We start from the raw sequence: 16,530 nt of genomic DNA, 5'->3' as shown, positions 1-16,530 counted from the left end.
TTACACATTTCACACGATGTGCGTAATTAAAGGTTTGTTCCCTAAACAAAGTACATTGATTACATGTCAATCAGTCCAGAATGAATAAGTGTCCTCACGGTATCCTGGGGGGGGGGGGGGGGTCTTGATCCTTAACCGAAACACCCTACCGATTGGTGGAGGGGTAGGTCGGGTATTCTGCAGCGACGGTTTACAACTGTCCAGATTTTTATCGACTGCTTCTTACAGCTCAATAAACTACCCTCTGGAAAGGGCGACCAGAACAAGTATGGCGGACAACTCGTGTGTCTTTAAGAGGTTTTATTCTAAACACAATTCAATACACTACTTAATAGGTTGTAAACCGGCAAAGCATACAGGTTCTGATGATCAGTTACAGATGAAAACACACAAATAAGGGGTTGGTTATATATAAGAAGTGCCTTGGATGTTAAGGCTTTGATTGCGATCGCTTTGATGACGATCCCACTCTGATTCCGTACAGAATGCGCTGAATAACTGCTAGAAAGTTCTACAACCATCATTTTGTAAAATTGATGACATGTCCTTAGTTTTGTGAACATTTATCTTAGAAAAACGTAGAAATGGCCATCACGCCACTCCACAAACTTTGTCAAGCAGACTAACTATGACTGTGTCGTCAACAACAGTCTACCACACAACAAAATGCAAGCTAATGAGTACATTCGCTGTAACTGTTAAAGAGGATTTCCTTGAACGTGTGTAGAGGTTTATGATTGTATACTTTACAAAGTCATAGTGTATGGGCAGCACCAGCGTAAAATCTGACTTTGACGTGAAGGCGTCTTCCCAGCATCCAGGTTTCATGTCTTTTGAACAGGTAGTCATGCAGATTATTAAAATGATTATTACACTGACATCCATTCCCAGGTGATTTTACATCCGTTCACATTTCACTTATGTGACTGTGACAGCACTCACATGACTGCCATGAGGGCTTAATGACTCATGTGACATGAGGGTGTGAATTTGCTTGAGGCTGCTCAACAGCTTGACGAAGCGCCATGAGTGAAAATTGTAATATCTTCAAGTATTCCATGGGATGGTTTAATTTTCAACTGAGCTGTTCTATCTCAGGGGTGAGGATTTTTTTTAATATAACATCCTTTGAGAGTAATACTACTATAAATTACTGAACATACATCCCATTATCCTCTCTAACATGATGGCTCGAACCGTTTCTCTTTGGTGAGACAAGAGATCGAAGACATTTTGCTTAAACAAATCCCCACCGTTGGTGACAACCTGACAACCACCAGTATTTGCACTTTGTTGCCTTTGCTAAACTCAGATGCACCTAATTTGAATGAGTTTCAATAAGGGATTGTCAGGTTCTTGTTTTCTCTCATTGTCACATGCTGGACAAGAGACCCATCATGTGGTGTTATCAGTAAGTGCATAATGTGCCATTTTTAAATAGCTAGTGTTTGTTGAGGTATAGGAAAAGCACACAGGTGTAACTAACAAACAAGTCATATGTTGTCACTAACACCTGTGCTTTTCTTGCAAAAACAAAATGTTTGCTCCGGAAAGAGGGCTGTAGGCTGTTGCTGAATCAACTAACTCAAGGTCACAAACGCACCAATGGGCCCTTTCACAGCAGGCATTTTGAAATGTTTTAACAGGAAACGCACAGGTGTTACATTGTTATTCATTTATTGTGGCTCTTTTCAGTTCACAGTGTGACAGCATTCGCTTTTCAATGGAATGGTGTAATTGATCATGTGATTGAAAGTTGGTCCTGTTTATTAGGAAGCTCTCAATGAGTGAATCTCCTACAGTATAATAAGTCTTGAATAAAACTGCCATAGCCATTAAGATAGACAGGGTACATCTGTTGTTGTTTAAGTGTGAGTGGGGTTCACACTAAAAAAAAAGGCTATTTAGTCAATTTGAAGAGTTTCATCATTTTCATAATGTGCACCTATTTTCTGTTTGTTGTGGTTGTATTCTAATACAATGATATTGCAAAACAGTTTTATGTTTTAATGTATCTTCGTATATGCTGTTAAATATACTAGTTCTGTGCATTGCATATTATATAATACATATTAAATATCGAATGACTAGTAAACTGATATACCTATATGTGTATAAAATGGGGGATTATTTGAATGTGAATGTATCCCTGAGAGAGATTATGGCGACGGAGAGTGTGTAACAGTGATCCATGTAATTTCTGTCACTGAGCCTACTGGACCTTGAAGACACCGCGTCTTCACCCCAAGACACCCCAAAATAAGAATTAAAACTTTACAAGTTTTAAACTTCCCGTGTCACAGCATTGTGTGCTATACTTCCCCGCCTCCTTGTGGTCAGTTTCGGCAGCACCAGTTACACAGTGCTTCTCCAGTGTTCAGTTCGCGCTCCTCCACATTTGTCCCTGGGCGACACCCGTAGATTTACGGTAAAGACAGACGTGTATCTTTGCGTCAGACGGAAACAGTTCTGAATAACAACTGAAACATGAATAGTACTACAAACCGTCGCTCGTTGGAAATTTGTCGCATCGGTATTCTTTTATAATGAATTCAAATTTGGAAAAGCAACAACAATTTCCAGAGATGAATAACGAGACAGGAATCATCTCTATCGACCAGGGAGGAGAGTGGGGTAAGCGTTGCTTGACTACACCTTGTAGAAACAAACACACACATACACATACACGTTAGCAGAGGCAGTTGTTGTTGCTGCTGGCTTTCAGTGAACTATAACGTGTATATTTTATTTTTTACAATGTCAACGTTACTGCTTCTAAAAGAACTTCACTTGTCACCAAGTCGATATAGTGAGTGTTTATATGCGCCTTAGCCACCAGTTAGCATTAGTAGCGAGCTGTGATGTGATGATGTAATCTGCAGAGCCTCGATGTAATATGTAAATAATAACTTCTGAATAATATTCTCCACACAAGGGTCACGCGGTGTATAATATGAACTTCTAACGTTTATTTACTACATTTGTTTCTGTAGAAGCCCAGTGAACAACTTAATAACAACAGCATTGACAATATGATAGCATTTGTCTTGCCCTTTTCCTTTGATGTTAATTATTCATTGCATTTTTTTGTTGCTTTTTCAATGCTAAATTAACGCTTTCTCCACCCTTGTATTATTCACGCAGTGTATAATATTAACTGCTCACGTTTATTTACTACATTTGTCTAAACTTATATTATATGTCTACTACAGTTATCATGTCTTGCATTTTTCCTTTGATAAGTGCATTTTTTTTTTGCTTTCTCAATGCCAAATGAAACCTTTGTTCTTTTATATAACTTATATGTTTGCACAATATATTCTTAAATATTGTTAAACAAACAATACACTATATTAACACAATGTTTATTAATATATGTATATATTATTCATACACCTAACAATTTATTGTTTCTTGTAGTCATGCCATAATTAAATCACTTGTAAGATGAAGCTGTCTCAACTGAACACATTTCCACTCATGCTTTGAGTTGTGTGCTATTTGTCACACAGATATAAGCTTGTTTGATGAGTTGGACAACCTGGGAGATGCAGATGAACTGTTTGAGGCCTTACATTGTGCTGGTTATGTAAGTAACTCATCTACTGTTTATGCTCATCGTCAGCAATAACTGTAGCATGGCATGAAATGTATGCAACGAGAAAATCACTGTGACAGAGCTTCACAGAATAAAATGTGTAAGAGTTTGTATCTGAACCCAAAGTCTTTACTGGCTACCCGTGTGAAAAAGCAATTGTTTTCTCTACATTTGAAGCTGATATAAATGAATGATAAAATGCATTGCTTATACAGTTGCTTCCACTTAACATCCTGTAACACTTCACTGGTTAAATAAATGGTATGTGTGTTTTCAGGCCAGTGAGGGTCCAGGTCTGGACTTTGATATTGATATACCTCCATGGAATATAATGGACACAAGCAGCATCTGCACAGGTACAGCATTACATGGTGGTGAAAACTTAGTTACACATTTCAGCATGAAGGACCAATAAAAGCACCAGTAAAAAAAAATGTTTTTTAACTTTGTGTGAAATGGAAGTGTTATGACACTGTGGGAAACTGAGTAGTCAGAGGTTGTGCTATCCATAGTCATATAATGCAGCTATTGTAAGCTTTTGCCTAGTACTTATGATTGTGGTAACCTCCACCAGTCATGTTTGCTGGTGTAATGTTACAATATTTTTTAAAGAAACATAACTTGAGTGAGTCGCTTTTGTTTGTTGGACTACTTTGTGATTAATCTACAAAGACAGCAGATGCACGTGTGAAGCAAGTTCTACACACTCAAGATATCTTTTTCATGATGTTGTTTTATATTGGCTCTCTGGATTTCTTTTTCAGCTTCTTAATGGGAATATTTTTGGGGTTATTTGCTCCATTTAACAAAGAAGTATTTAAAACTTGGTATCCTTGGTTTGTGGACAAAACAAGACGTATGAGAACATCATGGTTTTGAGGTTTTGGAAATGCTAATCAATATTTTTATTATTTTATTTATTTTTTTGGACAAAACAACTAATCGATTAATCTAGAAAATAATCAGCTGATTAATCAGTTATGAAAATGATTGTTAGTTGCAGCCCTGAAGTCAAGCAATATCAACAGAACCTTGAAGAAAGAACTTCATAAAAGAAAGACACATATATTTATGGTGATCACTTAACTATAATACTAAAAAACAGTACATAGGTCACATGATATAGATTGGCACATGAGTTTTGATTTCCTACTAAATATGACCTTTACCTCATTTGTGTGAGTATGAACTATGAATCTGTGATTCTAACCAGTTTCAATACATTAAAAACACAGAGTAAAACCTAAATTCCCCCCATTAACCACACATTCTGCCATACACTACAGCCTCCTGTATAACATATTAATTAGCTGTGCATTTGCAGGAGACAGATGTGTATGCTGAATTGTATAAGATACTAGTCTGTTTGTCCTACGGTTAAATAAGGTGAACTCCTTTAATCCCACAATTAGTACTGGGGCATAGACAAGGGTAGGTGTCGGACACACTGTAGTTAAAAAGAAAAATAATTCATTGTATTTAAATGTATTAGTAATGAAATTAATAATGAAATTCTGAATATCCCATGCTGATAAGCCTGAATACTCTGCATGACACATTTTGCCTGTGACTTTGTCGTTGTGTACCCAGATGGTGAGGTGAGCGTGGAGTCTCAGTCACCTGCCCACACTCTGAGCTCTGTCCCGTCTCCTGCTTCTGTGGAAGTTCTGTCCCCTTGCTCCCTGCACGTAAGTCACTGTTCTCACTGTCATTGTCCTCTGGAGGTATTGGTATTTGACTTACATTTCCAATTCAAATTTTGTTAGTGAGTATTTACACGTGTCCTTTCTGGTGCATTATTACAGTCAATCCAGATGGTGTCCAAACATTGACAGCTGCTCTTTTTTACACATACTGACACACACACACACACACACACACACACACACACACACACACACACACACACACACACACACACACACACACACACACACTTAAAGCCCTTATTAATAAACACCTTGTCAAACTAATGATTTACCGTCAGTCTGAGCGTTGCCACGCTCCCTCATTAAATAGAAGGTGCTGACAACTTTAACCACATTAGCATAATTTAGTGGGCAGATGTTTTCACAGTGCATCAAAACAAGTTCAAAGGTAACATCTTTATAGGGCCCCAGCACAGTTTGCAGACATCTATTTCCTTACTGGATCACCCTGTCTGCATCCAAGGACACATATTTTTACTGGAGTCTTTGAATATTAACAAGGACACTTGATCCATTTTTGATCTGATGTGTCTCAAGCACATGTATTACACAGAGTGTATTACATACAGCATGCAGTAGCAGAAGTACCACATATTTAAACAAAGAGGTGCACTCAATATATTGGAACTCGGCCTCTTTTCCTCCCCTTCCAGGATGAGGCCCTGTCACCACAGTCACAGCACTCTCCCGTTTCAGTGTGCTCTGAGTCCAGTGGCTTTTCTGAAATCTCTTCCCCAGCCAAAACGGGTCCAAAGAGAACCAGCCAGACCACACGAGGTGAGGCAACATCCACCCACTGCTGCTCATCTGCTCTTTTAGCTATTTTTTTCTTTGTACAAAAAGCATATTCTGCAATATAGTCTGAGTTTGCAGAACTCTGAGATGAAGAAGATAAAGAAGATTTAAGTATTCCCTTATGGGAAAAATTGTGGGAAAATTGGAGATACCCCAAAATGATAAATACAAACTTCCTTACCCGAGCTTTGATTTTGCCTAGTTGAGATAAAGTCTCTTATCTCACTCCTTCTTGTCTTGCTCCTATGATACTCCAGCCAAACCAGCTCAGGCTGTCAAGAGGCCGATTCAGACAGGCCCCAGAGTTTCCATCCAGCCCAAACCGCTTATCACAGCTGTGCCATTAGCATCAGCAGCAGCTCCCCTTCAGGCCAAGACCATCATCATCCAGCCCCTGCAGACCACTTTGCTGCCTGTGGTCAAACCAGCTCCAGTCAACATCCAACCAGCGCCTCCTTCAGGTCAGAGTCAGACCTCGCACTGCAACACATTGAAACACAGACACATTGTACCACGTCACAGTGTGCTGCTTTAGACTTGTGCACAGGTCAAATTAGAAAGCAGTGTGAAAATGTTATTTACTTAGTGCTCTGCATAACACAATATTGGTAATATTTGCTGCTTGTGATGAATTTGCTTAATATTCTTTATCAACCAACCATATTTTTGTTTCTTGGCCAAGAGAGGGCGCCATAACCTAAGTATTATTTAAATGACGAGGTTAATGCCATACTAATCTACATGATGTTCTACTATCCAAAATATGTCTAAATTTAGGAATCGGCCATCATATATAATCAGAAATATTACATTTATGGCACAAACTTAAACTAGAAACTGTTAATGAGCTATTGTCAGTTTCATGCATCAAAGTCAGTATTGCTCAGGTTTACCAATCTGGACCTGTTTGTAGCCAGTGTAAATAGTTATGTCATTGCATTGGACCCTTATGGGTGGATTATAATATGACCTTTCACAACTTGAATTTGAACTTGGATCGCCTGTCTGTGTGGTAATGGTGAAGATGGCAGATGACTATGGCCAAGAGTTCCAAGTTTAGGATTCCAGATGGAAGGCAAGTCAAGCTTGACACACAGTGCACAGCTGAACAGCTGATGAGTGAGAACAATGCATCAGGGAGGCAAAAGGAAGTCCTGCAGTAGGTATTTAATGATGAGGTCACTCTTTATAAAGTCTGATCTTAGTAGTTAAGTATTTCCAAATAACAAACTACCTAACAGGCTGCTAGGTGTTGCTTCTGACAATCAACCTCTTGAATTTTTCTTAAAGATGGTAAGTTTGAACAAAAAGAGTGTTGGCACCAGTCACACATAGCACATTAGCAGCACTGGCTAATACTCCTGCTCCATTACCGCTGACAGACTTGTTAAGTGTTTGAAGTGAGAGCTGCTGGATCTGTTTTGAAGAATGGTTCCTAGCACGGATTTGCAGGGATGGGTGGGCTTACATTGTGGGAGGCTACTACCTTAACAGGACCTTTTATGTTGGGATTTTTGATGATTTTTTTTATTTCTTTTTACTTTTTTGTGTGATAGTTTTTGTCTTTTGGGCCTCTGTAAATTGTAAATATAGACACACGTGCATGGTTATGTGCATTCATGCAAATAAAACTTACACAGCTCTCAGTCAAGAATTTGGAAGTTAAAGGCCACAGGTCAAGTTGGTAAACATCCTCTCCATCTGTACTTGAAACTCAAAAAGCCCCATAAAAGACTAAGGGTTAATGTAGGTCACCAGAAGTGATGGGGGTTCAATGCGCTGACATGAAGCCTCTGCAGCTGGAGTCTCTTCAAACAGCCAGCTGATATGGCTTATGATTTTAAATACAATAGTAGCTTGAATGCTTTTATTTTGGATTTTGTGGGAAAAGAGCTTTCTCGTAAACTGAAAACACAAAAACACCATCACAGTCGGCAATTATTTCTGGTATTCATACAATAGAAATAGAAATTTGATGATAATATCACTAATCCCATGTAATTTAGGAGTATCTAATGTGTTCTGCTTCTCTCAGGTCGGGCTATCGTGCTTTCTCAGCCAAGCCAAGTGCTACAGATCCAGACGCCACAGGCCATCACCAGCAATGTGGTCACCATGTCAACACTCACCCACGACAGGCCTGTCCCTCTTCCTCTGCCTGTCACTGCTCCGCAAATGGTCTCTGTCACACTTCGAAACTCTTCCTCAGATGATGACGTGAGTCCCTTTTTGTTATTTTGAGGCATGTATGCATATATTTGTTGAATTATATGAATATATTATATTGTTAAATGAATTGATTTGTATGTTAGCACTTTTTAAAGATTTGATCCCCATGATCAATCAGAAACAGCATGGTTTTTCATAGACATGGGCACATGTATAGGATCTAAAGTAATGTGCGGTCATGGACCTTGAGTGCCCAGACAAACTGGCCGCCAGTGTTTGACATTGTTGTCAAATTTGTGCTGGAGTGTTTCAGGACCACAAGCATCTCTAATTAATACCACAGCGATAGTTCTACTTTCAGGGGAATACAAACTCATTTTCTCTCCCCGTCTAATCTGTCAGAAGTTTCCCTGAAGGTCTCTCTGCATCTTCACACAAATAAATCACACTTTGTTGTGTTTGCAGTGTGCTCATGTGAGGACTTGCCTCTGTGATGAATGCCTCTATGAAGCCATGTGGACATGTATGCACTTGCCCATAACGTAAACATAATGCTGTGGTTGCCATGGTCAAGCTGGTTTATAATCCTTACGCTATTTCGAGTAGTTTTAATTTACAGCTGAAGTAGCTTTAAATTCATGTTAAAATAGATTTATAAAAAAATCAAAATCAAATAAATCAAAAAATAATTTCAGGTGAAAATTATTTATTTAATTTGAAATTGAAAGATAATTTATAGAAACCCAACTTAAGGGAAAAAATGCAGTTATGAACATTTGCTATATTGCTATCAAATATAAAGTATAATTTAATAATTGCAGTCATTTTATCACTCTGTTTTGCCCTTGAATTTGTATTTCTTACTTGCACTTTTTACAAGAGTGACATCTACTTGCCAGTACCATTTATAAAAAAATTAATCAGATCAGTGTTTGTTGAAATTAATCTGTGTGCGATTCAACTCGACAATGCAATCATGAAGCAACAAACTGCAGGAGAATGATCATAATTGGTGTCTGCTTTGTTTGTACCAGTAGGGTTTTATTGGGAAAACACGCATGTGATGTAACTGCAGTTCAGACAGTGTGAACAGTGTCACAGAAGGACATGTCTGTGTGTTGCATTCAGCAGTGATGTCAGGACAGCTGCAGTGGATAGAAAACACACACACACACACACACACACACACACACACACACACACACACACACACACAGACACCGTATTTCCCCTTCTCACACACAAATTTCTCTCCGTTATACGAGAGTTGTATACGTTGCTTTCGGACAGTTGTTTATTCTGAATTTCATCTCTTTGTTTCCTGCATCAGTTGCAAAAGTTGTTTGCTTCTTCTTGTCCAAAACTGTCAGCCTTCACTGTGCAGCCAGGAAGATGCCGTTGACTTTCAGCAATGTCTGTGTTGTTTTAGGCTTTCGTCTCCAGCTCAACACTTTCTCATGGCTTGCTCTTGTACGACCTTTAGAGAGTTTAGAAAGATGTTCTCACTCCATCATCTTTTTTAAATTAGGTTTTACAGTGTTTCTCCTTTACTGTCAAGCTCAGCCAGACAGCAAAGGTTGCAAAAATGCATACTTTTTGCAAGGAATGTTTTTGATTACATGGAACCGTATGTATTCAATATAATCACCTAAATTGTAATAAAACAAAATTCCATAGTGATTTTTATAGTGACACTGGTACAAATGTAAAAACCAACTCCAATGTCAGCCATTATTATATTAAAGGAACAATCACATAAATAACATTGCTCACAACCCTACTCTCAGAATTTTACCACTCTGCTTAGTTTACCCTGACATTAATGGTGTTTTCCACCAGGCTCTTAAAATAAAGAGTAACCTCAAAAGAAATTTCACAAGTGGTTGTTGTTTTATGAATGGTTATGGTTAACCCTTGGCTCTAAAAATAGCTGCCCCCCCCCCCCAAAAGGGGGGAGAGAGGAACTTTGCAAAATGTCATGGTCATAATCAAGTTTGGAGAAGCACTTTTCACGCCAGACCTGGAGAGCAGTGTCAAGGAATTCCAAATCGCAGAGGCCAAAACTAATATGACTCTCAGCCATTTGTGAAGTTAACCACATCACAATTGGCAGTTAAAGGTGATGAAATTATCAGATTAATTGCACAAAAACTGCATTTACTTAACCGCAATTTTGCGCCTTAAAGAAAACACATTTTTACATTTGTTATTGTAAAAGTAGGATATATATATATATATATATTCAAATGTTGGAAATATGAGCAATGGAGTAATTCAAATGGACCTTAGAGTTAGTTCCGTGGCCAGCTCTCGCGCCTTGTCATGCTGCGTGACTGTGCGCACTAGTGCAGCTGTGTTCACTTTATAACCTCACTGTGGTTTAGCTGCAGCACAGTGGTGACCTGGTGAGCAGAGGATGTCTGTAAAAATCCATGTTAAAGGTGACGTACATGGGCCAGGTGTTGCTACATGTTGTATGTACTGTGCGTGTGTGTGTGTGTGTATGTTCATGTTCTTTACAGTACTGTATTTAAGTATATAGTTAGCCTATATAAGCCTGGGTGTTAACGGCTGCTAACGATTACATGCTTCAGACAGGTGTTCTGCAGGGCAAAGCATTTTGAGACAGCTGTAAACAGCTATCAGGCATCGGGTCACTGTAATGTAAGGGGCTCCTGCACAGGCAGGGATTGAAAAACAGCCCAGCCTGGAACTACAGGCCTCAACAAATGCTCCCATTGGTGGATTTTACAGGAGGGTACCCAAGAAAAGCATGCTGCGATTCTGGATACAAATGCACCTCCTACATATGGCACATAAGTTGATGCTTATTTTTATTTTATTTATTATATGTCTTAAAATCTTTTCAAATCAGAGTTGAATCGATTAAAAACATCAAAAGATTACCTCCGAGTAATTATTCAGCTTATATTCAGGGAGAAGTAAATCCTGCTTGGTTATTATATGTAAAGAAAATCTATCATGTGTAAGAGAAAGCCATTATTCAAGTCGGATATACTTGATTAAAGTCCAGTTATATCAGTTTGAACATTGACACCCAAGAAATACACAGTCACACAACTACCACAATAATAAAAAAAAAACTGAGGTGAAATCTAATATATTAAGAGGTAAAATATCTGAGATCTTTCTTTCTCTCTGTACCAATATAACCAACTGCAGCTGTAGAAATGTTTCCTGCGTATAAGTACATGCATAAGTGGTTTCACTGTGTGTTTTTAAAAAGGTGTTTTATTAAATTGAGTGCTTAACAAGTGAAACTGCAGTCATTATCACAGGTTGACATTATTTCACCGATGAAGCACATGCCAGAGTCCATGGTGTTTTATGACCTACAATAAAATCAGGCAACATTTTCACCGCAACTTCTTAAATGAAGCTCCTCCCATTTGGATCGGCTAAAGGTTCATCACATACTTCTTCCTCCAGTAGTTACCCTTTAGATGCTGGACTGAAAGAGCAGACCATCATCACCACCATACAGCAGTGTGACAGTCATGTGGTGTTGGGTGATCTGTTGTTATTGTCAACTCTTTTTGTTTACCTCGCAGCAATACCCTCCTGCATCATCATCATCATAGTCTAAATTCATTCACATGCAGGACTGTTCCTTCTGTAAAATAGCAACAGCTGTCTTGAGCTGGCCTCTCGGCAGTGCAGCATAGGCAGCTGGTGGCATGACGCTTGTGTATGTGTATTTTTTTTTTCTTGTTGATTTTTCCCATCAACACCTACCTAGTTTGAGTTTGAGCCAGTGTTCATTCATGCATTCATTTGAGTGTCACTGCGAAATGCCACGCTCCGATATTCGCCCCATGTCCTATATATTACACTGCTCAACCTCATTATGGCACTGATGCAAAGCCCCCCCCCCCCACTCTCCACTCCTTGGTAACTGCTTACTTGCAGTGTTCCCAGGCTCAAACTAGTGGCACGGCTCCCAGATCAGGGTTGGGAGTTGGAGTTTCTCAGGAGACGGAGCACAAATACAGGGATCCAAATAACTTAATCACCAGTGGGGCTAAAGGCGCAGGGTCTTAGAGGCTTACCCTGGAGAGGGTGTTGGTGCTTGAAGAGTGGTGCTGAACAAAGAAGGTGTTTTGGTTAATCACCGCCACTGGTTGTGTTTGTGATGGGCCATGTCAAGATATGTGATATTTGGGTTAGCATGCAGAACTGTGATTTCAGTTCTCGCCTATCTGACCGCAAGTGGAAAAAACTGCTCGTTTTCCATATTTATGTGCTCTGATCTGAAAGAAAGGCTTGCATAAACAAACCTATGACTATAAACAGAGAAATGCAGAAGGTCATCTATTTATTTGCAGATTAGCTTAAGCATGCAAGACTGATTGCAGCAATTATGAGCCACTGTGGTTGGACCCTTTTTTCCCCATCAAGTCCTACAGCATACATTGTTTATGTGTGTCTGACGTGATTCACGTGAACCCATTCTTCAATGCGTGACACACTCTGTAAACACACCCTCTTTCAGGTATAGAACAGAGGCATTGAAAGAGACCTCCTGACCTCTCACAGGATGTTGGAGTAAATATTTTTGAGCAGAAGCTTTTGAGGACATGCTTTCACAGAGGTTTTTAAGATCACTTTAAAGCTGTGTGAGGCAGAGGTGTCACTAACATCACAGTACATCTTGAACATCGTCTACTTTTTTTGTTTGGTCCCTCGTTAAGTGAAGCATCAGCAGCCTGGAGGTTTCCCTCATGGGAATAACAAAGTCACCCCTGGCGTTTATGTCAGTCTCCCCCTTTGTTTCTTCCACTTACTTTTTCACTAAATCATATGCCTTTGTGTAGGAGATATCAAAGACTACATCCACATGGCCTGTGCTGCTTAGGTGCATGCAAATTACTTCTGATAAGGAGCTAAGAAGCTCATCTGGACACAAGATGGTTTCTATCTGAAAAAGACATTTTCAAGTGAAAACACTGGTATGCCTGTAGGTAAAGTCTTTGCTTCTGAGAATAAGCTTACATAAGATAACCTGCACGATACTACTATACTACTTTCACTTGCCAATCAAGTATGAATAAGGTGACATTTTAAAATATAAACTTAATGAGTATTGAAATTAACCTTTGATGTACAACAGGTGGCCTTGTCATTTCACTGCCTTCCAACAATAACTGCCCCCTTTTCTGTTTGGATAGGTGTCGAGTGGATGAAAGACTGAATGGATGATGTGACATGAAATGTTATTCTTTCTGTCTCTCTTTTCAGTCAAAGTTATCCCAGAGACAGCAGCGCATGATTAAGAATCGCGAGTCAGCGTCCCTGTCTCGGAAGAAGAAGAAAGCGTATCTGCTGACGCTGGAGGTGCGCCTGAAAGTAGCTTTGTCCGAGAACGAGGCACTCAAGTGTGAGAATGGCAACCTCAAAAGACAGCTGGAGGGTCTGCTGTGCGAGGTGAGAGGCTAGAAGTTACAGCTTTTGGTAAAACGAACAAAAATCACATCTTTACACTGTCAGTGAACACATTGTTTCCCTACGTTTCCCCTACAGAGCACAGTACTAAAGGCAACAGCGCCCAAAAGGAGAGCTGTGTGCCTAATGGCGGTTTTGGTGTTCATTGTGCTAAATGTTGGACCAACAAGGTGAGCATGTGACAGTGAATGTCTGTATGCCTTCAAGTGCTGTGCACCATAACTTGATGAAGCATCCAGTGGCTTAAATTCAGTTTAAAAGCAGAAAATGTAATTTGAAATACAAGACGATTACTGACAGTAACATATTGTGAAAACAAATATTGGATTACATAAGGAAATTAAATGGGAAGCCCCATGACTCACTGTGGGAATCGCAGCTCTCATGTACAAATCTGCAAAAAAAAAGTTTATTGAGAACAGTGCATAACATTCCTTATTGAAGCAATATGTTTTTTTTCCCCCTGTCATCAGAACTTACATAATCCCTATTATAGTTGACACAATTCTTAACACATTGGCCTAATAATAAAAGATGACAAAACTCTATTGCCACCTTATTTTCCCCACAAACAGCTGTTAATGTGATGTAGCTGGTAAATCAAGTGTCTATCAGTAGTTAATTTTATCCAATCTGCGTTTGTGTGCGAGTCCCTAATGTTATCATATTGTGACTAGAATGCTTCAGCTAGTGGAAGCAAGATGGTTCTGTTTCCCAACTGTCGGTACACTCCTGTTGTAAGTTTTTGTACTATATCCTCTTCACAAAATGTGATAAAAACTATCCTCTACTCCAAGTTGATATGCTGCTCAAACTCAGACAAACAAGCAAATTGAAGAAATTACAACCTCCTAAATCTTGAAACAGTTGGCTGTCTTGAGGGATATGTAAACATTCCAATAACAAATAGTAAAATCATTATTTCAGATGACAAGAAGCATAAAACTTTACTGTGTTTCCCATCTCTGCTTGTAATATTAATAATCGTGACAACTCTAAATTGAGTTATATAAGACTGCACAGGGGGAAAAGAGCTTGATTCCACCCAGCTTGCAGATGTAGGAATTGTGTCATTCCTCAAACTCAGTCTCACAGTCCACTTCCAACTATAACTACAGATCTTCTGTTCTCATCTCATAAAATTTTAGTTTCTTCTCAACGATGCAAGGAATCTACTTGGACCCGTTGACTCTGATACTGTGTTTGCACTCATGTTCTTTCAGTGCTCCACTCGAGCTGAAACGGGACACATGAATGAGTTTGCTTATGCAACTTGAGTTGAATTCACAGTAGCTTAACTTTGTGTGTATATGTGTTTTTTACCTGTGCTTGACTCTGCATGTGTTGTATTCAGGCTCTCTTCTGGAATGTAAATTATGCCCGCATTTGAGGTCATATCCTTTGAATTGAAAATGCCACTCAGTGCAATAATATTGTTGGAAGAGACTGTGCATTTTTGCGTGTGTGTGCCTTGGCAATCTTTTTAAATTATGCAGTCTAGATCAGATCAGATTCCAAAGAAACAGAAAAGCCCTCCTGTGAACAGGATGTGGGCCACATGGAATTCAGCGGTCATTTTACTTCAGTACCGTTATTCTTTTCTGTTTGTTTTCTCCTTCCTAAATGGCCTCATTTACAGCACTCGTCTTTTCTTTCCTCATCCCACCTGTCTTCTGTTTTCATCAGTTTGTTTCAGGGTGGTCCAGGCTCCAAGCTTGAAGTTGTTTCCACGCAGCACAGCGGCAGGCACCTGCTGGGTTTCTCTCTAGAGGCAAACACTGAGGTTGTGATGGGCCCTGAGCCCCTCGACAGCAGCCCCTCTAAGATGGCCGACAGGTAATGAGCTCAGCACCCACTACGCCTTTCACAACACTCTATGTAACCAGGATGCACCTGTGCCTCGACTTAGCCTTAACTGGTACAGCTCATTACGGTTTGTGTAAACACACGGGCTATCCGACTAACAACTCTGTCCAAACGTCTGCCTTTCGAATGCGTCTGCCCCCAGGCCTCTGGCTAGTTGGCCAGCAGTTGTGCTCTGAGTAACAAAGTGGGAAATTGGGGTCAGGCCTTGTTTGACATTCAGCTCTCTATTGCTGGTAACTGTTTATTTTCCCAAGCTATATATTTATTTTCTTAAAATGCAGTAGAGGCCTAGCTGTCTCATTTATAAACTGCATAAATAACAATCTACTTTGTGACATTACCTGCAACCCCATGTCCACAAAAGATGTTGTGTTTTTCAAGGTGATCAGAGCTTCTGATGCCAGCCTGTGTTGTTTCAGATCCCTCTGTAGGGTATGTGACATTTTAATGCAAACCATTCACCCTAGTATCAGGTTTCCTGGCAGCGGGCAGGAAGGAACACATTAGATTTTACAAAGGGGGTGATGGCAGTAAATGCAACATAGAGGGGGGTGATTGGGCGGAGATATGCAACCTAATCTGCTACCGAAAAGGTAGGTGTGTGTGCAGGATAGTCAATATGGTCCCATTAGTTAAAGTTATGTTCAGGCCTCTGTGGTCTATTTCCTGGACGCTTGGAGACGTGAACATGAGGTGAGGGAGGCCCTGAGGGGTAATTATGTGGCAGACACTCTTCGTAACACATGTGGGCACGGACTGTGTACAGTCTATATTAGCACCTCAGGCATCAAAGTCAAAGTAACAAGGAAAGTCATGCAATGTGTAATAAGATGGTCACCCACAATGTATGTGAACCCACCTTGTGGTTAAAAACGAAGGCTTTTATGCTGTAACTCCATATTCAGTGCAGGTATGACCCACTGGAGGAAC

The 16,530-nt window shown here is 39.7% G+C and overlaps 1 protein-coding gene across 1 annotated transcript in view; it reads left to right on the top strand.

The window, feature by feature from the left end:
- The first annotated feature begins 2,477 nt into the window (after positions 1-2,477).
- Positions 2,478-16,530, top strand: part of atf6 (activating transcription factor 6) — a 28,810-nt gene continuing 14,757 nt past the window's right edge. Inside the window, exons 1-10 of the mRNA XM_083887589.1 lie at positions 2,478-2,634; positions 3,513-3,589; positions 3,876-3,954; positions 5,189-5,286; positions 5,961-6,084; positions 6,360-6,563; positions 8,138-8,319; positions 13,531-13,716; positions 13,813-13,904; positions 15,421-15,570. Coding sequence (XP_083743715.1) covers positions 2,547-2,634; positions 3,513-3,589; positions 3,876-3,954; positions 5,189-5,286; positions 5,961-6,084; positions 6,360-6,563; positions 8,138-8,319; positions 13,531-13,716; positions 13,813-13,904; positions 15,421-15,570 — 1,280 coding nt within the window. The 5' untranslated portion in view covers positions 2,478-2,546. The remainder of the gene's footprint in view (positions 2,635-3,512; positions 3,590-3,875; positions 3,955-5,188; positions 5,287-5,960; positions 6,085-6,359; positions 6,564-8,137; positions 8,320-13,530; positions 13,717-13,812; positions 13,905-15,420; positions 15,571-16,530) is intronic.

This window comes from Microchirus variegatus (assembly GCF_963457635.1).
Source record: "Microchirus variegatus genome assembly, chromosome: 4".
NCBI classification, from domain to species: domain Eukaryota; kingdom Metazoa; phylum Chordata; class Actinopteri; order Pleuronectiformes; family Soleidae; genus Microchirus; species Microchirus variegatus.
Note: the sequence above shows the minus strand (reverse complement) of the source record. Positions and strands in the feature narration are given on the sequence as shown.